This window comes from Panthera uncia (assembly GCF_023721935.1).
Source record: "Panthera uncia isolate 11264 chromosome B3 unlocalized genomic scaffold, Puncia_PCG_1.0 HiC_scaffold_1, whole genome shotgun sequence".
NCBI lineage: Eukaryota > Metazoa > Chordata > Mammalia > Carnivora > Felidae > Panthera > Panthera uncia.
This window is the reverse complement of record NW_026057582.1, coordinates 86,401,022-86,424,452: the sequence shown is the minus strand read 5'-3', so window position 1 is coordinate 86,424,452 and position 23,431 is coordinate 86,401,022. Positions and strand designations below refer to the sequence as shown.

General features: G+C 34.3%; 1 protein-coding gene across 4 annotated transcripts in view; it reads right to left on the bottom strand.

The window, feature by feature from the left end:
- Positions 1 to 2,175: 2,175 nt before the first annotated feature.
- CTDSPL2 (CTD small phosphatase like 2) overlaps positions 2,176 to 23,431 on the bottom strand; it is an 83,717-nt gene continuing 62,461 nt past the window's right edge. For 3 of the 4 annotated variants that reach the window (XM_049613536.1, XM_049613534.1, XM_049613535.1), the window contains exons 9-13: positions 12,642 to 12,704; positions 12,458 to 12,537; positions 9,355 to 9,481; positions 7,794 to 7,889; positions 2,176 to 7,170 (exon numbers count right to left, since the gene is read on the bottom strand). In XM_049613536.1, the coding sequence (XP_049469493.1) occupies positions 7,105 to 7,170; positions 7,794 to 7,889; positions 9,355 to 9,481; positions 12,458 to 12,537; positions 12,642 to 12,704 (432 nt within the window). In that variant the 3' untranslated portion in view covers positions 2,176 to 7,104. Of the gene's footprint in view, positions 7,171 to 7,793; positions 7,890 to 9,198; positions 9,482 to 12,457; positions 12,538 to 12,641; positions 12,705 to 23,431 lie in introns of those variants that run through there. The other variant, XM_049613538.1, reaches the window with a different exon arrangement.

Sequence of the window (23,431 nt, the reverse complement as noted above, 5' to 3'; positions counted from 1 at the left end):
CCCACCAACCCCCTCTCTTCCCTGTATGGTAAAGTGATCTTTTCAAGATAAATCCGATCATATACTTCCTTGCTTGATGTTATGTCCCCTCCACCTGCAATCAAGCCTGGCTTTACATTCTTTCAGTACATGTTCTACAGATCTCAACCTAATGCTTTTTCAGCCAACCCAAGCCTGGTTCCAGACTAGATTGTGGCATTCTCAAAGCCATTCTTCCCTTTCATGACTCTTTTCCCAACATTATCAGTCTTCACTGCTAGACTGTAAGCTTGAGGGCAATGTCAGGGTTGTTTTCTTCTGCCGTTCATAGAGCCTGGAATACTAACACATAGTAAGGCAGCGCTTTAAAATGACTGTTACGGTCATTAGGAAGGCTACTTACAGCTTTCAACAAATATTGCCATACACCAAATATAACATTAAAGCTCATTATGATAGCCACCAAAAGTTCTAGTTCATTTGGTTCATCCATTACTAAGCAACTACTAACTTGGCAAACCATTTATATAAGCCTGCTATCCCAACTACTTACCAGATTTCTCAAGCCATTCAGTACTGTCTTCATCATCCACTTTTCTTAACACTCAGCATATTTTCATTAAACACATTCTTATGAGGTGACCTCTCCACAATCACTTCTGTGGTCTTCATGTGAATGCACCCTACTGCTCATGTTTTTCTTAAAAAACTAACATGTGGTTATTACAATGCCTTGATTTTCTGCTGTCCTTTTCAGCTTCAGACATCTCCCCAAACACTGTTTATGTATATCTCCTGCATATCTGCAAGAGAACTAGCTGCTTTACCATTTCTATTCTGGTAGTTATTTGTATATTGCCTTACAGTTTATGATGTCTTGATATCATTCATCTTTGTAAGTCTGAAAAGTACATCTTGGTGCACCCTTTGCACAGATGAACACATTGAGGCTTAGATACCTGCTTTTGGCTAGTAAGTTAATGAGTACCTATGGACTTGAAATCAGATCTTTTGATCCTGAAAGCTCCTTTTATTAACCAAACTCCCAAGTCAACTATTCACCTGAAGTCGTCATTTTAAGATTTTAAAGTAATCTCTACACCCAATGTGGGGCAGAACTCACAACCCTCAGATCAAGAGTTCCATACTCTTCTAAGCCAGCCAGGTCATTTATTTCTAAAGGCCCTGTACTTCAGTGACTCTCAAACCTGTATGTGCATCAAACTCCTTTGGAGCTTAGGGAAAATACTTAAAAATCTCATCACAGCCTGGGGCTAGGGGAAATGAAGAGATGCTGGTCAAAGGGTAGACCTCCAGTTGTATGAGGATCTAATGTTCTGGGGACCTAGTGTACATCATAGGGACTACAGTTAGTACTGTAAATGTATACTTGAAAGTTGCTATCAGAGTAGATTTTATTTTATTTATTTATTTATTTTTAATTTTTTTTTTCAACGTTTATTTATTTATTTTTGGGACAGAGAGAGACAGAGCATGAACGGGGGAGGGGCAGAGAGAGAGGGAGACACAGAATCGGAAACAGGCTCCAGGCTCCGAGCCATCAGCCCAGAGCCTGACGCGGGGCTCGAACTCACAGACCGCGAGATCGTGACCTGGCTGAAGTCGGACGCTTAACCGACTGCGCCACCCAGGCGCCCCCAGAGTAGATTTTAAATGTTCTCATCTCACCCTAACAAAAATGGTAATTAGGTGAAGGATGTTAACCTTATTGTGATGAACATCTCAAATATTTGTATCCAGTCCTCATACCGTATACCTTAAACTTACACAATGTCAGTTTTGCTCAGTAAAGAAGAAAAAGTCTCACCACAGAAATCGGGGTGGAACCAGAATGCTATTTTGTAGTTATGTTGGTTCATGTTATTTTGCCCACTACATCAAGTAGAAATTCCTCATCTTAGGTTCACCATAATCTGGTTCTTTGCCATCATCTCTTTTTTCAAAACTAGCCCCTTTATTCACATTTTATTCCACTTCTGCACACAGTAGTTCCAGAAATTGTCATTCTGCCTGTCTGTAACCTATTCTGTGTTCCTTACAGGTACGTCCTGAAGATATCAAAGGGGAAAGTAATGTGAAAAAATCACGTAATTGCAACAAGCAAGCAAAAAAGCACTATACAAATATAAGCTGTTAGATTGTTTCTAATGGCTGATAAAATATCGTCAAAGAAAAGTGCTTCCATAAAAGTTTTATTTATCCCCACAACAACCCTGTGAGGTAGGGTGATCAGGGCATTTGAAGATGAGAAAACTAAGTCTACATTACTTGTTCACGGCTATACTGCATAGTAAATATGTAGAAATTAAACTGAGATTTTTAAATATCCATGACTTTTATATTGATTCACATGGAAAAAGGCAGAGAGAATATTAACTCCCCCCTACCTTAATGCCAAAAGGACAATGCCTTGAAAAATCCCATTTCAAAAGATGAAAGTAGTATTTAATTGCTTATTTCTACAAAGATTTATAAAATAAAAAAATAGTGAAATATTTTACAATTAATATATATAATGGTCTCATTCAGGGATGTCCTTCAGCTGTATATATGATCAACTATTCCAAGTGCTAGAAATGCAAACTCTTAAAAAGTAGGAGATAAGAATGATAATGAGCAGTAGCCTCAATCTTCTTTATTATTCCTCCATGTATCTTGAGTAAGTTCTGTGAAATCTGGTCCCGGTTTAAAAAAAAAACTACCAGAGATGTCTGGTAAACTTTATTTTAGTTGCCTACTCTCAAACACCATCACATTATTTAAAACAGTGATTTCCCAAAGCTGGCTATTAGAATCACCTGGAGGTCTTTAAAACACACACACACACACACACACACACACACACACACACACACACAACAACTCTCAGGCCCCACTCTAGATCCATCCAGACAGTTTTGCAGGGGGTTAGGCTTTTGGAATCTGTATTTCTTAAGCTCTTCACAACTATTCTAATGGTCAGGTTTGGGAAACACTGATGTATTTTAAAATACTAATATCAAAACCATAAAGTAACTAAGTATAAACTTGCTGCTCTCTTCTCCCCTTTCTAAAAATTTCTCAAAACACATTATACCCCAGAACTCTTGCCTCTGAGCAAGTAATTTCAATTCAAGATACAGAGAAACATTTTATAAAAATGTATCCTAGTGAGTGAGACTTGGATTCCCATAATAATTTAAGTGGCATTTGAATATAAGATACTGAGTTTTGTGGTTCTTATTCTGAAAATTTTAAATGTGTTTTATATAGGTTCCTAGCAGGCTTTCAACTTGGGAAGATATGAGAAGTAATGACATAATCAAGCATATCAGCACTGAAAAAAATACTATACTCAAATATAGCTCATGAGAGGAATAAGAAAGTGAATGAATGACAACCTAAGGCCTTTTGGCCCATACATTTTTGTTCCCAGTCCACTCTTCCCCTATAAGGGGAAATAAAATAAACATTCTTTCCTAGTTGCTTGGCATAGTTATTCAGTGGGTAACTATTAACTAAGTTAATTTAGATACACAAGATTAAAAGAGATAACAAATAAATACCTAGGAAGACAAAGAGAAGTCAGTTCAGAAAACCTTAACTAGCTAATGATGTGGTATATAACACCATCGTGTTAGTACAATTAAATGAAGGCTTCAGTGTCCTTTACATTTCAGCTTTATGTGACTGACACAAGATGTGGAAGAGATCTGATCCTTATGAAGAATTCTGTGCTCGCTGTAAAGATTTGTAGGAATAATGACATGCTTTCTTCATTGATGAGATGAAGTCTCTCTTTTTCAGGCAAGTTGACTGAACAAAACAATGAAAACAAACTTCTTTAGAAGGCTGAATAAAAGTAATTATCTAGCTGAAAAAGTCATTGGCCAAAGATAACTTTTTTAAACCATTCTATGTTTAACACTTAAAAAAACAAACAAACAAAAAAAGCCAACAACAACAACAACAACAACCAAACAAACCAGAAAAACCAGAGAAATATAAAAAAAAACAATGTACACATCCATTTTCACTGACAGGTACAAGAAAATAGCCATTTATAGAAGTTACAATGCTTTCAACAGCTCCCTCCCCCCCAATTTTGGGAAACAAGATAAAGCCATCGGGTAAATAAATATACATACTAGCTAATATAAAACAATTATGGTTTCAAATTGTTATCAACTCTTTAAGACTCAAGAAGAAATATGGTGATATAAATCTGATTAGGGCTACATATATTACACAGAATTAAAAAACACAACTGATTTAAACATCCTAACAATAATACAAATATTTAAAAGAATGTCTTAAAAGCCAGACATTTATCACTGGAAATAATCACAATTATAATATGTACTTCAGATATGTTAATGTGTATATAGGTCACTTTTGCTGTGTCTTATCAGGTATGCAACTCTCCTGCATTTCCTACAGTCAGTTTTTAAGAGTTCATGTTTCCTGTGTGAATTGAAGGAGCTGGGCACATCTCAATTCACAAAATAAACACCTCCGCTTAACTAAATGGAAGTGTGTTTAAGATAACATTTACCAAAAGATAAAAGAAAATTAGGGGTAATGAGAGGATAAAACATGTTAAAGTAGAAGGAAGCTGGATAATTGTCTCTTTATAAATTATTTTAAATTTTATATTAACAAATTTAAAATGACCCAAATTAAGTAATGAAGAAAAATAAATTGGTCTCGAAAAATTTTCTCAGGTCATATAAAATTTCCCTTTATTACAGAATCTTGTTATGCTAGATTCCTTTGTCAGTTGACTTAAAGAACTCTCCTAGCATGGGACTGAAAACAGTTTACCATTAATAAAAGAGGACTAAAAGTTGGTGTTTATTTAAAGTGCCCAGAGGCACAACAGTACAGGTGCTTACATTTCCCTTTAAATCATGGGAAAGCCCTTTGAGACTGTGTTTGCTTAATCAGAAAAGCTTTCAGCAATTATAATGCACACTGAAAGCTTAGATCTTCTTGTATAGGTTTAGGGTTTTACTGTTTGAGCATAAAAAGGGGAGCAAGGAGAAATGTAACTAGGTTCACAATTTTGAGCAAGAGCGTATGTAAAGGTAACGTATGTACATTTTATTTCAAGAAAGACAGAAGACAAACAGCATAAAGATGCCCAGATGCCCTAAAGATAAATACATTTCAAAGATTCTCATTAAAATGAATCTGGAGTATTTTTCCTGCAAGCAAAATACCTTTCTTTAAATTAAAACAAAAACAAACCAAAACAAATTAAAAAAAAAAAAATAAACCAGTATTCTGAATTGCAAATGCGTTTGCTTTTTTTTTTTTTTGCAGAAAATCTGCCATGATTATTTTTTTTTAATGAATAAGGATTTTCCACAAAACAGGCTTGCTCTACATGCTAGATTTTTTAAACAGTTCAGTGACACAATATGCTAACTACATACACAACAGATAATATAGTAAGAAAACACTCAACCTGATGAAAAGTTAAAATCTTCATTAATACACTGAAAATTGACATAACTCATGCCTTTAAAATCAAAAATACAAAAATTAAATGTTTTCCTAAAAAGATTTCCTTATTTTAAGGATTCATTTGAAAATGAAGCTGCATGTAATTTGTACAATAAGTTGTACAAGTAAACAGGTAATATACATAAAAAATTAAGTGACATACTCCTCAATTATCAGTTGTCCACCTTTAATTTCCAATACTGTACTTTCTTAACAAGCATACAAAATATCAAACTTCTCTTTAGAAAAAGTGCCGTTCTTTGACATCCTTTACACAAAAACAGTCTGAGCCTGTGGCATGTTAATGCAGTCGAGAGGCAAAGCATACTAACTTTTACAAATTCTACCTTCCATAAAAAGCCTCCCGAAAAGGAGATTACACGCCACTATAAAAATATCAACCTCTTGTGGTAGCTGCATTAGAGAACCAAGGCTTGAAGACTATTTTCATATAGCATAGAAAACCACTATGAGAGCATATTAACTGCATTGGTGGCTTGGGAGTTTACTGTGCCACAGGATTATGCATAGCTACTGTAAGGTACCAAGACTGTTACACAGAGTTTTAAATTGATTGTAACCAAGAGCATAACAGAGGTACTACCAGCCCATGCAAAATAACTAAAAATACTGAGTCACTGTGCTGAATACTTCATTCCTGGAGAAAACCAAAGGCAGCAGTAACCAAATCAAGCCCAACAGGTGACCAAACTCATTCTCCTCAAAGATTGGTGAGCACAGTGAAGTCTGAGGTATACCTTTATCCGTTAAATCCGTGTGCCATTGCAAGATATTACCATTTGGGGAACACATGCCATCACAATGGTTTAAATCTTTTGAATATTAGTCATTCATATATTCTTATCTACCCAGTCCTTTGATTTTTTTTAAAAGATTTCACCTACAGAATATTACAGAAACAAAATATAAATGCATGTCTTTCTAAATGAAACTTACATGGACTAAAAGTAGAGAATATTTTTAAACAAATATACAATATGCAGGCAGACAAAGCAGGAAAACGGCCATTCAAATGTATAATAAAAAACTAAAAACTGACTATTTCCAGAAAACTAGGAAGCGCCTCAACTAAAAGGAATGCATAATGAAAATCTAATCTAATACAGGTCAAAAATGTAAAAAGGTTATAAACCTTAACAGGAAAAATAAAACAACTTTTACTGGCCATTCCTGTTGAAATGAGAATCTTAAAGTAACAGAAAAGTGGCTACAAACCCACTTAGAGCACCAAACAGAGAGAAAATAAAAGTCCATTTTCATCTCTGTTATTATCATAAAATCCTGTGTGACTACAGGTCAAACTGCTGGTGGCAGAAACAGAATTCTTTATAAACTGCAGATGTCCTGTACATAAAAAAATTTCACCGGAGTTGCACTAGTTCTAAAGACTCTTCTGTTTTAGCCTACCTACTGTATGTATTCAATCTGAGATAAAGTCTCTTTCTGTAACCCTTGATTATTATTGGGCACCAAAGATAAGAAAAGCAAGACGGGGTACAAAAATGCAAAATTTCAACAGTAATGGCAATGTTTTTGTCTTAGTCCAAAAGGGTCCTGCATTCTCTCCCCCTTCAGTGATTTGACAAGTCTTTGTACTTAATCTGGGGGCAGCAAATCATGCAAGCGAAATCTGTCTCTGATGTGAGGTCGAACATCTTCATTCTGTGTGGAGAAAAAGACATTTTAAAAGCCATGTAAAAATATGATTCCGTAACACTGTGAACATCCTTCCTTTGAAGAAAAAATATACCACTATTTATTTCACTTTGTTTGCCAAATATAAAGATACTACACACAAGCAGTTAACTTAGAATTAAATTTAGATTAAAAGAACTGTCATTAAAGTTTTAATTCTGTAAAGAACAATTATGCACTAAGAGGCAAAACCAAAAGACTGGTAAAAGTGTTAAGCCACTGAATTCTACTTTATTTATTAGGAAAAAATAACACCAGAATAAAGTTTCAGTAGCACAAGCATTAATTCTAGACCTGAACTATGAAAAGCAAAGTGAAATCAATTTAATACTGTTAGTAACTTCATAAGAAGCAGCCCAGTGAAAATAAAAACATTCAACCTGCAAATTATTAAATACTGATAAGCATGATTTTGATATAGTTTACAAGGTTAGAAAATGCTTGTAATCCTTTTCAATTTTTTTTGCCCTAATCTCATACCAAGTTGACTTTAAAAGTCAGTGCACATAAAGTAAAGTAATTAAAAAGATTTACTTCAATAGAGTTGAGGCAACAAGTGCAAAACACAACAAGATAAATAAGATACTTACCAGTTCTACAAGCTTCTCCAGAAATGGAATCAATTTTAGGAGTTCATTGTCATTTTTATCCATAAACCAGCTTTCTATAGGGATTCCATTAGATAGCTAAAATAATAAATAAGTAATTAAATCCTTTTTATTACATTTTGCATACTTTATAAAAACTTAAAAGAAATAACAGATACTTAAGTACACAGTGATCTGCAGAAGTTACTGTGAAAAGGAATGCCATCAGTTTATGGTTGTTACATTCTGACAATTCAATAGTGCAAGAAACAGATGTTAAGGGATACATCAAAGCCCAATTGGTTTTTCAGCTTAATGTCTTCTTAATATATATGAAACTAAACAAGAAAAATCCATTGAAACAAGTTTTGCAATTACATAATTAAAAATATTACTTTATGGATTAAAAAAATAGTTACTATTAGTCTATGCTAGGCACTGTGAGAGGGGTGTTGCCAATGTAAACACTATCAGAAAGCCTATATACTTTTACACAGGGACTGTGTGACATTCATTGTTCTATTTCCAACAAATAGCAGGATAACCTGAAACGGCAGGAACGTAACAAATTGATGCAATGGTATTTCACTGAAGAGAAGTTTAAAAACGAGAATGCAAACCACATTTTATAGTAAATAATCTCTAGGTTATCTTTAATATTAATGCAGAATACTATATTTAAGATGGTAGATAAATGAAATTATTTTATCCAGGAACCAATATGAAATTCTTAAAAATATATTTCAAAATGTGACCAATGACCTAAATTGAACACATTTCAATACCATATGCAGTTTTCCCCATTTTTCTTTTTTCATCTTTTTACTGTTTACTTTTCACTTGTTCTTTCTACACCCAACCCAATTTCCACCATCCCTACTCTGCACTGATTTACTGTAAAGGAAATCTCAGACCTATCACACGAACACATTCATAATGTAATACATATCTTGCTGGGTGCCTGGGTGGCTCAGTTGGTTGAGCTTCCAACTCTTGATTTCAGCTCAGGTCATAATCTCAAAGTTTGTTAGTTCAAGCCCCTCATCGGGCTCTGCACTAACAGCGTGGATCCTGCTTGGGAGTCTCTCACTCTGCCCCTCCCTAGCTTTCGCACAGACACTTGCTCTCAAAAGTAATAAACAAACATTTAAAAAAAAAAAAAAAAGAAAAATAAGGGGCACCTGGGTGGCTCAGTCAGCTGAACTTCCAACTTTGGCTCAGGTCATGATTTCATGGTTCATGAGTATGATCCCCATATCAGGCTTGGTGCTGACATACTGATTTAACAACTGATAAGAATGCTATTAACTGATGTACAGCTTATAATCTCTTCTTATCCAGAATTATTACTCAGATTTTTATCTATGTTTTCATTTATTTAAAAGAAAAATGTCCACAAGAAATATAGCAATTTGGCATTTCTAATTCAAAAAGATAACACTAAAAAGGGAAATTCCACCAGTGAAAATTCTGTTCTCCTATTACATTCTGTTTGGCAGCATTTGTTCTCATTGTATTTTTTTTTTTTCCAATCTCATTTTGTTTAGCAACCCTCTCTTCATACCTGATATGCAAAGGCTTGTGGTGAGTTGTCAATTATTATAGTCTTTGAAAGATCTCTTCCAAGGATATTTAAGTCCTTTATATAATTTCCTTGTACACAAACACAATGTTCACGGAAAAGCCGATGCCTAAATATAAAAATAAAAAGAAATTAACTTAAAAAAAAACTCCAAAAAGTATAACACATACTGAAACATACACACATACCACAGGCTTTACAGTTTTAGCCTTATTTTCTCTCACAAAGGAAATTCAAATACAAATGTGGGCCTAAGCTTTGGGCTACAGTTTTACTTTAAAAAATGTTAGCAATTATTGAAACCTTACAACCAAATATTACCATGACTTTAAGAACTTTGGCTTATCCCAAAATGTTATATTAAATTATAAAGAGGGATTAAAAACTCTGTAAATTGTTTTTGTAATTTATTTACCCAGGAAAGCTCAGTTCAGATGCAGCATCTGGTTGTGTCATCGAGGTCCTGCTTTTTAACCAATTTTCCAGATGGTTGACTGAGGCACAAGGAGGTCAAGTGACTTGCCCAAGGTCACACAGTAAGTCAGTGGTTAGCCCCGCATTGGAACCCAGGATCCTCCTGGCTCCCAGTCCTTTGCTCTAACCAGAAGACCACACAGCCTCCCTATCCCTGTACATGCCAGAATAGAAAATATAAGAAGGAATGTTTCTGTGTTGGCATTTTCAAAAATGCTTTTAGTTTCCCTTATAGTTTTTGAGAAAAGCTGTGGAGGCCAAAACGAATGTTTATTCCATCACTTCATACTTTTCCCAAACACCCATCTTCCTTTTAATTTAGTGTGAGTGTGTATATGAATATTTGAAAAACAAGGATTGAATGAAATGATGAATTCAGATTTAAGTATTACAAATGTAAACTGATGTTTCACCAATGATAGATACTTAACTGAAAAATGGTGTACCACTAAAAGCGATTGAAGGTCTTATAATACTTATATACTGTCATAATTACATAATCTCATTTAGCACTCAAAATGTTAGTCTTGGAATATTACTAATAGTTAATACTGGTCACCCTGAAATACTCCATTTGCATACATTAGTAATTTGATAGTTTGGCTTCCTTGTGTCTTAATCCCACTAAACAATTTTTCAGCAGCTAGGGCCTACTTATATATACCTATATTTTTATTTATAGAATTTCAAGAAAAGGGCATTTTCCACCAACAAAATTGGCCATAGCTCTAACAACAACAAAACTCAACCTTAAAAACATCAGTCCTGGTGATGACGACAGAGTTTTCCAACCAGAAGAAATGTAGTAGAAACAGTTCTCTCCCCCCCTTTCTATAAAGAATACTTTAAATTAAATGATCATCTACCACTGTATGGTTTAAAGACTGTTCTACTTTGAAAAGGTAAGACCAGACAAAAGAATTTAAGTCCTGGATGGGCCTATAAAAGATTCCATTTTTATGTGTACAAACATTTACATTTGAGGAAACTAGACAGGCAGGTGCAGCAGGTACACGCAAGTCACTACTGATGTTTCTTTGCCAATAGCAGCAAACTCACCCAAGACAGAAGACAAATGAACATGTATGTGGATACAAATGATTACTGTAAACAAATTACACTAAAATCCCTCCAGTTATTCAGGAGCCTGAGAATCAATAGCAGGCATTTGCAGTTTTAGAAAGGAACTACTCTTGCCGGTCATCAGATTTGCATTTGGAATCATGAGACTCATCAGATCACAGGAATTTGAGTCTACCTTATCTTCAACATAGCACTCTAATGCAATACACTGTTCAAAAAGCTCCTCCTGTTTTAAATTATTCAAATACTAGATACAAAAACTAGATAAAACAAATTTAAACTCTCAATGTGTAGGTTTATAAATGTAGTTTAAATGAAGGGTGTTAATTTGTAACATTATAATTCCATGACTATGATTTGTTCCCTAGTAAAATGAAAGAAAGCTCTAAAAGAGAACAGAAATCTTAAGAATGAATGAAGTCATCAAAACAAAATCATTTGTGTACTTTTGTTAAAGTTAGATAAAATAAGCATGCATTATACCTTTATGAAGAGAAAAAAAAATTTCATTTGTGTGTCTAATGCTTGCTTATATTGGAAGTTAAATGGGAAGTGACAACAAGGACAAATTTTGCTCCTTTAGATTAAAAAAAACAAAAAACATAGTTCTATTTACAAGAAAGCAAATCCCCTAAACGTGGACATCAGAAAAAGTCTTTTAACATAGTTGTAACCACTCTATAACAAAGGTACTATTAACAGTAGAAATTAGGACTTTCCACTAAAAAAATATGGGGAAAAGTATTCAAGAAAATGAATTCCTGGCTATTAAAGCTTTTATGAACCTTTTCTGGCATCTCTCTCAGCATTCTCAGTTAAAAAAAAACAACAACATAGATTAACTCTGTCATCTTAGAGGATGCAGCAAGACTGCTGGCAGTCTTAGTATTTCATTTCTGTTGACAGAAATAATGGAACTGATTTTCAAACTGTTTTAAGATTACCCGAGGCACTCCCACCTAACCAGGAACACACTGCATCTGCTGGCTCAGGACACACACAAGGAAGTGAGTCCAGATCGGGTAACTTGAGTGACTAAACCAACTGCAATTTCCAATTAGATTCATGTAATGTTTTCTTTCCATGGAAGAGAAATTTGCTCTTGAAAAAAGCAAAAGAGTTTAATTTATCCTTTCTGTTAAAATTAACCTTTATTTTCTATGCCATTAAAAAGGTGACATAACATGCATTATCTCAGAGACATAAGGAAGTGAAAACATCATGCACACAGTGAAAAAATTCCACATACCCCCAATCTCCCCCCAGTCCCCAAGGAAGTGAGGATACAGATGTAACAGTGAATAAATACATTTGATCTTTGTATCCTTTAAAGAACGTCTGTCTGAAGTTAATATCATTAGGAACTCTTAAAGAGTTTGGGGGCTTAAAAAAGTTCGTTTTCACCATTCAACACAACAAATCTCTATATTTGCAGCCAACTGAAAATGGCCATGAAAATTAAATAGAATCATAGTAATTTCATAGATCAGTGTGACAGACATTTCTACTATTTCTTAATTAAATTTACCTGACCAGTTGCTTTTTAGGGTCTAGTATGTTCAGTAACTTGTCTGCATACACCTTCTTAGAAGCAGTAAAAAGAATGATCTACAAATTCAGGGGAAAAGAAGTAATCATTATACATGATCTAAATATGGGTACTATATTGAATAAAATAAAAATACTTATGTAATTAGCTTAAGCATGTTTACCTCATACATCTGAGACATTCGCTCCAGGAATTCCCTGAAGAATGGTCTTAATCTCACGTAAACCTAAAGAAATAACAAAAATAAGCTTCAGTAAATAAACCTCTAAAATAGAAACAACTTATTTATAAGATATGTTGTGTTCTAACTTTGGATATAATTTAAAAGTTCATATTTTAAAGTAATAGAAAAGTATACTAAGTACCACTCAGCCAAATATATTTCACATACCAAATACCACTTAAAACAATCTTTTGGTAGGGTAACAATAATTATTGGTGATGTCACTTCTTAATAGTTAAATTGCAGCATACAATATGATAGTTCTTTGTGGAATATAATTTTAATAAACATTTCAACTAAAAATGAAAGGTTTCCCTTTGAGATTTTGATCCACCAATCTGCTCCATCTTCCAGCCAGGTAGCATCCATCCAATTATTAGGCAGGCTGTGTGTCCACCTCTAGCTGACCTGTCTCAATGACCTTCCTCTATACTCAGAATTTCTTCTCAACAATCACCTGCTAAGAATACCTTTATTTTAAATCTCTATTAGGTAAATAATGTTCAAGAAAGAGATGTCTGGATTGGTGGGTTTTACATAACTGGAATTTTTCAGAATTCAATCTTGTTCTACATTTACTGATTCAGATGTGGCATCTAAATTAGCACTACTGGGTTACTTGAGATTGAAAATATAATAAGGCACACCAGTTATCAAAATCGACTGGCAATATCAGGAAAAACTACAGTACCCAAAGAACTGCCTTATATACGTTATTTCCTTATTTCTGTGTCTATCTTCTTGCCTACATTTAATGTAGCTCTTACTCCAATTTTCAAAAAGCACAGAATTATAAGCCATGAGTAACTACTAACACTGACATACAAAAGATTTTAAATTGTTTTCATTTTGTGACAAAACTTTATAAAAAGAAAACTTTATACTCAAAGGTGATTATTACCTCCAAACACCACGAACAACAAATATATATAGAACACCTATGCACCAGATTCACTGGATTAAGATTAAAAACAAACAACAACAAAACAAAACACTAGTGGCAAAAAACTCAAAATCTAGGCTTCATGAAATTTAATTCTGTCATAAACACACATCCACACAAAAATGCCCTCATGATAAAAATCCAGTTCTGGGAATGTTTCAGGGCAGAAAAAGGAAATCATGCAAAGGATTCTAGGAGGTAGCGACCATGTACTACCAATCTTTATAGTTTCCAAAGCCCAAAAGGCATAAGACAATACTAAATATATAGTAAGTGCTTGAGAAAAAAAATACATTGAGTAATGAAATCACTCAAAGCCAAGCAATATAAACAAAACAAATAAAGAAAAGCAAGCATATATGACTAGATAAGGAAAACTATAGAGTTTCCTTAAAAACTGATCACTTGTAGAAGACAAATTGTGAGTGATAATAATATCATTCTACCCCTACCTCCAGGCTAGAATGATAAAGTTTACTTCTTTTTAATCCTATTAGGCATTTTATCTCAATTTCTTGGCTAATCAAAAACAAAGTAAGCCATATACCCCTACCACTAAGTCAAATAAAAATAAATCCTCAGTGTCCAATCACGATCATTTAGAATGAGGCCCAAGAAATTTAACTAGAGCTGCTCTTCTAATTAATTTTGACATTTTCATCTTAAAAACATTTGGTATACCCTGTAACCAACCCATGTAACTGATGGATTGCCTTAAATAGAAATATCATTTTTTATTTTTTTATTTTTTTTTCAACATTTTTTTTTTTTTTTTTTTTTTTTTAATTTTTGGGACAGAGAGAGACAGAGCATGAACGGGGGAGGGGCAGAAAGAGAGGGATACACAGAATCGGAAACAGGCTCCAGGCTCCGAGCCATCAGCCCAGAGCCTGATGCGGGGCTCGAACTCACAGACCGCGAGATCGTGACCTGGCTGAAGTCGGACGCTTAACCGACTGCGCCACCCAGGCGCCCCTCATTTTTTATTAACTATGGGTCTTTTCAAAATAGATTTGTGATGATTAAGAAAACAATCAATTTAGTTAATACTTCTTTTCCGATTACCTCATTTCAAGGAGGATGATAAACTATGAACCATCAGAGCCTTTTGTTTGTTGCTAAGAAAGTTTACCGTTTACATACATTTAATTAAACAATATGTTATTTTTGCATTTATGTAAATGATTTCATTTGGTCTCAATATCCCTGTTATCACTTGCTCCACACTATAAGCTAAGGAACGCCTCTGTAATTTGGGATTTGCTTCCTCTGTACCCTAACACACTTCCATTTCAGAGGAATACTTCTATGTAAACGGTATTATCCAAGCATAGTAAGTGGAACACTATACAAAGGTGACCTTTCCAACTTCTTATACATGACTTCCATATTAAATCAAAACTGTAACTTCATTATACATTGTACTTACTACTTTGACCATTCTTAATATAAAAATACATCTTAAAACGACATTACTTTACAGAGGATGCAAAAAGGTAGTACTGAAGATGGGGGAATATATTGCTAAATTATTTCCTTACCATGAGAATAGAATAATTGTTGGCTGTAAAAGTTCTTATCCCCAAAACATATTCACTATTTGAACAGGAAGGTCATTCAGGATTAAAATATATACACAGAAATTAATGTGGTTAGTGGGAAAGAGAATATAGAAAGGTACAAAATAACAGTGAGCAGAGGTGGAGGTTCTGCTATGTGCTACAAAGGTAAAATCTCAGAAAGAAAAATAGAAATGGAGACACAAGGCCAGCATGGTCTAAGTCATTTGGACGGATATATTAAAGCATAAATATATAACAGTCAAACACTAAGTACTGTCTAGTAGGAAACAGAACAATTGTTAAGGTATATATAATACAAAGAGACTATGATCACTTATTATGTTAGGTCACAGAGATATAGAAATGTACAAATGCACAGAGGCATGCCTCCAAAATGCTTCAAAATCTATTCCACAGATGCTCATAATTATATTTTTCTTCTCCTTTCTCATAACAAAGATTCTTGTCCTGAGCTGCCTATTTCCCTTTTTCCACATTCTTTCCCTACTTAGTATTTCACCAACAACCATCCTTCTTCAAACCTGTAACTTTTCAAAATCATGTAGTCTCCCAAATGTAAGAATAGGCTAAAAGTTTCACTTCAGTCTGGTATACATATGTCCCTCCAAATATACAGCAATTATTCTATCTACCCTACAAATAGTTTTAATCCATCACTAAGCAATATGCATTTTTAAAATGTCAAAACTTTAAAAATAATGCAGAATGCTATAAAGAAACAATTATTGTATAAAAATACCATACCCAAAGACATGTCTTAAAGAGCACTGACTACCCAAAGATAGGGATTTATGAATATGTTCATTATATAAAACTTTAAAAATAAAATCTACCAGAAATACCTGCAAAACTGTGATAATGGAACTAATCTTATATGATCTTGTAGATTGATTTTACTAAAGTTTAAATTTTATATAGAAAAAGTAATGTGTATAACAGAAAATATTACATTACATCAAGATTCCTTGAGATGAACAAATACTTGATGGCCTGTACTTTCTTTAGTGTTAAGACAATGAGAATGTCCTGTAATTGTGTATGTAGATAATCCTACCAGGCCATAATGGTTAATAAAACTGAATTTAATAAAAGCAGTCACCAAAATAGCAATCTAGTTATAAAATGATTATAAATATTTTGTGGTAGCCTGTCTAAATTCAAATTCATGACCAAATATTCAATGTCAAGCTATATATACTGAATAATCTCTATTTGTTTACCAAACCTTATCTAATTTCATACGTAATTTCACTTTTTAAAGAAATTTCATATATAACTTTAACAACATGAATGAAGCAGCAGAAGCAAGAGAAGAAAAAGGAGGAGAACAAGGAGGAGGAGGAGGAGGAGGAGGAGGAGGAGGAGGAGAAGGAGATGGAGGTGGAGGAGGAGGAGGAGATGGAGGAGGAGGAGGAGATGGAGGAGGAGGAGGAGATGGAGGTGGAGGAGGAGATGGAGGAGGAGGAGGAGATGGAGGAGGAGGAGGAGGAGATGGAGGAGGAGGAGGAGGAGGAGGAGATGGAGGAGGAGGAGATGGAGGAGGAGGAGATGGAGGAGGAGGAGGAGGAGGAGATGGAAAAGAAAACCCCCAAAGCAGCTTCACTTTGTGGGCAACTGAATAAGGAAGAAACAAAAACAAAAAACTCTTACATGTAAATCTTTTAAGAAAAAGTATTTCTAAATAGTTTTCAGCACAGATAATATAACCTTAACATATTCAAAAAGAAACATCTTTTAATAGTTATTCCATGATATCTTTTGAATTTATTGCTATACTGATACAGGTTTATTTTTATTAAAAAAATTTTTTTAAGTAATCTCTATGCCCATCATGGAGCTCAAACTCATGACCCCAAGATCAAGAGTCACATGCTCTACTGACTGAGGCAGCCAGGAGCCACATATTGATATAGGTTCAGAAAAAACCCCACAAAAAAACAGTCAATTCTGTGGGACTCCTCCACTTAAGAGTATGGCACCCTTTAAAAAAAAAAGATGATTGGTAAATGCTATTTACTTAATCAGCAGTAAGACTTTTTTTTTTTTTTTTTAATTTTGAGAGACAGAGAGAGAGCGAGCGAGCGAGCCCACATGCACGTGGGGGAGGGGCAGAAAGAGAGGGAGGGAGAGAGAACCCTAAGCAGGCACTGCACTACCAGCACAGAGCCTGATGCGGGGCTCAAATTCACTAACCATGAGATCATGGCCTGAGCCAAAATCAGACGCTTAATTGACTGAGCCACACAGGCGCCCAAGTAAGACTTTAAGGCAGTAGAAAACCAATAATCCTGGGGAATGTGATGAATGAGATGCTACATAAAACTGAAAAATCAGGGGCGCCTGGGTGGCGCAGTCGGTTAAGCGTCCGACTTCAGCCAGGTCACGATCTCGCGGTCTGTGAGTTCGAGCCCCGCGTCAGGCTCTGGGCTGATGGCTCGGAGCCTGGAGCCTGTTTCCGATTCTGTGTCTCCCTCTCTCTCTGCCCCTCCCCCGTTCATGCTCTGTCTCTCTCTGTCCCAAAAAATAAATAAAAAACGTTGAAAAAAAAAAATTAAAAAAAAAAAAAAAAATAACTGAAAAATCTTACCATGAGTAGATAGATACCACAGGTATAACAAGTGACTGTCAATTTGTTAACCCTTCTGTGCACCTCAGTCTCCTCATACATCAAATGAGTAAAATAAGAGTACCTACCTCATAGGGTTGTTGTGAAGATTAAGTTAATACATGTAAAGCACCTAGAACAGTGCCTGGCACATGGAGAATGCCAACGACTATTACTTATCCACCTTATTATTAATCAGTCATAAGGAGAATAGCTGGAATGAGTATGATTCTATGGGACAGAACTGGGCAACCTAACTGAAAAAGAAAGCCCTACAGCTGCAATCTACACTTTTAGGAGAGAGAAAATAATCAGGAGTTCCATCAGTTGATAGCTTCGCTATTTAACTTAGTTAACACCTTCTTAGCATCAATACTAGAGCACAGAGACAAAACCCAAATCCTCTTCATAGAAAGAGGGTTGCTCAGGTAGGCCCTGCAGAGACCTCAACCTTATAACCCCCGGGTGACATTACACTCATCCTTTGCTTAACACAATTCCAACAAGAGGTAGATGGCTGCTGGGGATAGTATTTGTAGGCAGATCAATCTGAAAATGAATAGGTAAATACTAAAACATCAAAATAAAAAATAATAAAATCAAAAATCCCCACACTAAAAATTTCTGTAAAACATTACACTAAGTAGAAATAAATTTGGAAAGGAATTTTCCTGTAGAGTCTACATGGGATAAAATGAAACTTAAGGTATCCATATACGTAAGTTAGCAATGAAGCATAATTTTCAAATAAAAATTGGCATATATATATGTTTTATATATATAAACTATTGCTGATTTTATTTAAATAAAGTTTAATCATTTTAAAAGCAAAAAAAGGTCACTTTAGTAAAAAAATGCTGCCTTTAATAACAAGCTCTAAACTGCCTAAATGATTTAATATGCTTAGTAATTAACTGTCACGTCTCTTAAATTTGCAGCACATTTTCAGCTGTTGAACAAGAATTTTCCATGCTTTTTTAAGGAACTGCCTCTAATTTTAAGATACATTTACAAAGAATACAAAGAGGTCCCCATGAAATACACTTTATCACCTTTGAGAGGCAGCTAACTATAGGTTTGTTCTTTCTTTTTTTAACCTAAAAAATCAATAATGAATAATTACAATGAAAAAAAATAGACCAATGACTAGTTATACTTACTAATAAGGATAGGAAAGTTACTTTAAAATTACTTTTAATATTAACCTACAATTAGTTATCACAGTATTGTTCCCTACCAGCTAAAATATTACCTTAATCCTCAATATTAAGTGTCCATGAACCCCAAATGTTCTTTTTAAGGTATATTATAAACACTCCTTTTGTACAACAAAAATTATGCTTTATGAAGGTCGAAACAAAATGCCTCTTGGTTAATGTCAATTTAAGTCAGAGCTTGAGAGGAAGAAAAACTTGATTAGGTATTTACTACAAAACTCTTCCTTTACACGATTGCTTATTTCTCCATAAAGCAAAAATAATGCTGACTTTTCTAAGAAAGACTATACAGAAGAGATAGAAGCCACTGACTCTCTACTTTTCTTGTTCTGTGGGATAAAATATTTGAGATCCTTATGAAAATTATCCTAGGCTGTAAGGTTCCCAAGAAAAAAAAACAAACTATAGTGATGGGGAAAAGTCTAAGCTTTGCTAAACGTGGGGTTTCCCGCCCACCTCTCCCCCCAACTTTTCCCATAAAAGCAACCTCTACTAATAAAACAAAGCATCCTTTATCAAGTAGCTCCCTACAGATCCTATCTCTCCTTGAGTGCTTACCACAATCTGATTTCTGGACAGCTGACCCAAAGTTTGATGATTTTACTGATCTTCAGAAAGCCACTGACTGGCTAAAGTCTTATTGGTGAACAGAGTCAAAAATCAGATGCCCCTGCCATACTTTACAGAATGAGGAGTTGGACAGCACAGTTACGTTTGGCTGCACTGTGGTGAAACATATGAGGCATCTTCTTTTTGTCTTCAATTAGCCACGTTTGGGCTGAGTAGCTCTATTACATCTTCAAAAAACTGAGCTCCAGTTCTTGATGGAGATAGAGGAAGGTCATTGAGGAGGTGGTTCAGCTCAAGAGCTAAGTGAAAAATCTGTCTTTTGATTCAGTCCTGCTTGTGGATAGAAGTCATCTTCTGGATGGAAGAGGGAGTGAGATGACCTAGAGTCTTGAATTGGTGGATCTGCAGGAACAGAAACTAAATACAGTGGAGACCTCTTAACTGAGTAACACCACGAGATGGATTTCCTGACAATGTGTCAATATAAGCTAAATATAAAAATTAAATATGTGGATTGGAACTGATCATGCACTTGTTTTTCCAGGTATCAAATGCATCTGTACAATTCTAAGAATAAATAATGTTTTCCCAATAACTAACTGTAAAACACTTCATGGAAAAACAACCAATTTAAAGGGGGAAAAAAAGACCCAAACAAAAATCCATACACTTTGCCTCTTTGAGTGCCATACCCTCACTTTAAAAACTCACTTTAAAGAATGACTTTTTCTCTCCATCTACACAAACTAAATCTCTCTATCCAAATAGTATTAGTAACATGTATCAAATTTTGAGTTGAATCTTTTAGTTTCTTTGAATCTCCCAGAGAAATGGAATTCAAATACACTCAAAATACTAAATTGAGGCTTGAATGATCTACCTGCTCAAAAATTCTGAGACTTGCATTAAGTAAGTTGAGTCCTACTTATCAATCAAAAGGAGAGTATATACCATGGAGTCAGGCAGTCTTTAAATGTGAATAGTGGTCACCTTAAATTTCCCTCAAACTTTCATCTGAAAAAAAACTAAGAAAGCCCACAACCAGATTATAGTGGATCTAGTTTTAAATTTCTCTATATATTAACAAGAATTTTGATGAACATTTGATTACTTACTTCCACTTAGAATTTGAGTATGTAAATTTACTGTATATACTCTCACAATTATTAGACCAAGGGTCAGCAAACTATGGCTTATGGGCCAAATACATCACTTATTTTTGTAAATAAAGTTTTACTGGGACAAAGCCATGTTTATTTGATTACATTCTTACTGTCTATGACTAGTTTCATGCTACAATGGCAAAAAAAAATATTTGGAACAAAGACTACAGAACCTAAAATATTAAAAACTGGCCCTGTACAGGAAAAAGTTTGCCAACCCCTGATATAGACGATTATTAAACATATGTAAAACAATTTACACTTTAAACTGTTTTGAAAGAAAGAAAAAAAAACAAGTAGATTTAAAATTAGATATAGGCCAACCATAACAAACTTACCACAAAAAGAAACCAAAAGCAAAGTAAGTCCCAAGAGGACACTTTATCTGGCATTGATTCAGGTGAAGAATTTGATCCTATCTTAACATTACAATTTTATTTTTTAAGAATTTATACATAAATGCTATGGAACTGACATATTCATCAGTATACAGATAAATGCCATGGAACTGTTCATTTAAAAATGGTTTATGTTGTGAATTTCACTTCAATAAATTATTTTTTAAGAGTATATACAGTATTTTACAGGTTTCTAACCTTTAAGTGGGCCACATTATATTGCAGTGGTTAAATATGTAAGTTACATCTTACCTAATAATGTGGTTTCTCCAAAATCTCTTAGATCATCTCAGACCCTTGTGTATATTTCTTCTTTGCCAGTAGATGGAGACAACACCACTGAAAGTTTAAAAGACATCATTCCCTGTTTAAAGGGAGCTTGCTGGTCTGAAAACTGGGGGAACCCTAACCCAAGATTTCTTCAAAGTTATTTTTTAAAAAGCAGACAGAATGGCTATGCCAAAACCAGAAATCCAAAGGAATGTACCCAATATTAACTACGGACATCCTCAAAAATTTACTAAAGGGGGACTAAACTCTGTTTATGATGTAGTAACTAATAAATAATATTAAAATGCAATCATCCCTATAACTTGGAAGATTCAAACTTCCTGCTCACTGCTCCTAATTTAAGCTAGATCATTTTTCAGTTTCAGAAAATTTAACTCAGAATATGAAAGAAAAAGAGTTCTTTGAATTACACAAAGGTAGATGCAGTACATACATAGTTTTTCTAAGTATTAGTCATATGCACTGCTAGAAGCCTTTTATTCAAAATAAGACAACTATCCAGATCCACATAAAAATAATAAGAACTTTATTAAAAAGAAGAGAATTAAAGCAGAAATGGTGAAAGCAGCAAGAAAAAAATTCAACCTTATGGTCACAATGAAAAGAAATGCTCATGAAAGGAAAGAATCAAACTCCTCCAATTTCCAAGTTTATTTCACTATTAAAAATGACATACAGACCAAAACTATCTGCAAGAAATAAATTTCAAACCAGAAAGCTTAAGAAGTCATCCCAAAATAATGATTTAATATTTTTCAAATGACAACTTTCCTTTCCAAATTCAAAGCCTGAATGGAATTTTGAACAAAAAAACATGGTAATCAAGCTAAAAAGACAAACCTATTAAGATACTGCTATACTATTTATATTTACCAGAAGACTCCTGTCCTTAACATGAACTAAACAAGAACAACCTATTTGGCAGAAAATGTCTTATTAAGAAAAAAGATTACCTTAAACCAAATAATAACCAGTTAAAAACGAATACAAAAATCTTAAAATCCCTTATATTTATGTATAGTTTGCTCACTCTCTGATCAAAAATCAAAACTAAAATCAGGTTCCATAGAAGGGAAATGAATATAGTACTCAGATATTAGCATGCCTACAATGACTAACTAGGTTAAACTAGAACTGACATAACTGCTAAAGTAAATCCTCTTACGACTCATTACAAGATGAAGTCGGTAAAGTAAATCCTGAACCACAAACTTCTATTTAATTATGAAATTTTATGATTCCCAAAAGAGAGTAACTATCATGTGCTAAGAAAACTATACCCACATTCTAACTGCCTATTAAGAGCACATAAACAACCATAAACACCTTTTCATCATCCACATGGCAAATGTTCTGTGGCTTTATTTAATCCTTGGGTTGGCTTCCTCTTGACAAAGAACAAACTTTTTGACCTTTCCCAATCCTTCAACAACTAGTATGGATGAAGGTAACGCTAATTAAATAACAGCCGCCACCACAGAAAGGCACTTTGCAATTTTCAAAGTGTATTCATATATGTTAATTAATTCAAATTTTATGACAGGAAAATCTCAAACGTAAAGTAAAAGCTATGGCCAAACAACATAATTCACAATGAAAGATAAATGATATTTGTATTTTGCACAGTTACCTGTCCATCAACACAGATGAGGGAGAAATGCTTTTACCCAGATTTTTAAAGCAGTAACTGGAAATGTCCTAGAATTCTGTGATTGATATAAAGCAGATATACCAAACTGCAATCTACAGACCATATTACTACAAAAGGAAATAAAAATGACCAACAAGGAATGAGTTTTCTTTACACTAACTAGATTTTGGGGGAAAACACACATAAAAACAAAACACCAGGTGTTAACCTGGCAAGTTCTTCTTGGGGATCTATGATGTCAGTGCTTCTGCCTCCACCTGCTGGCAAACAGATTATGAAACTAGCAGAGATCACTGGGTTAAGAAAAGG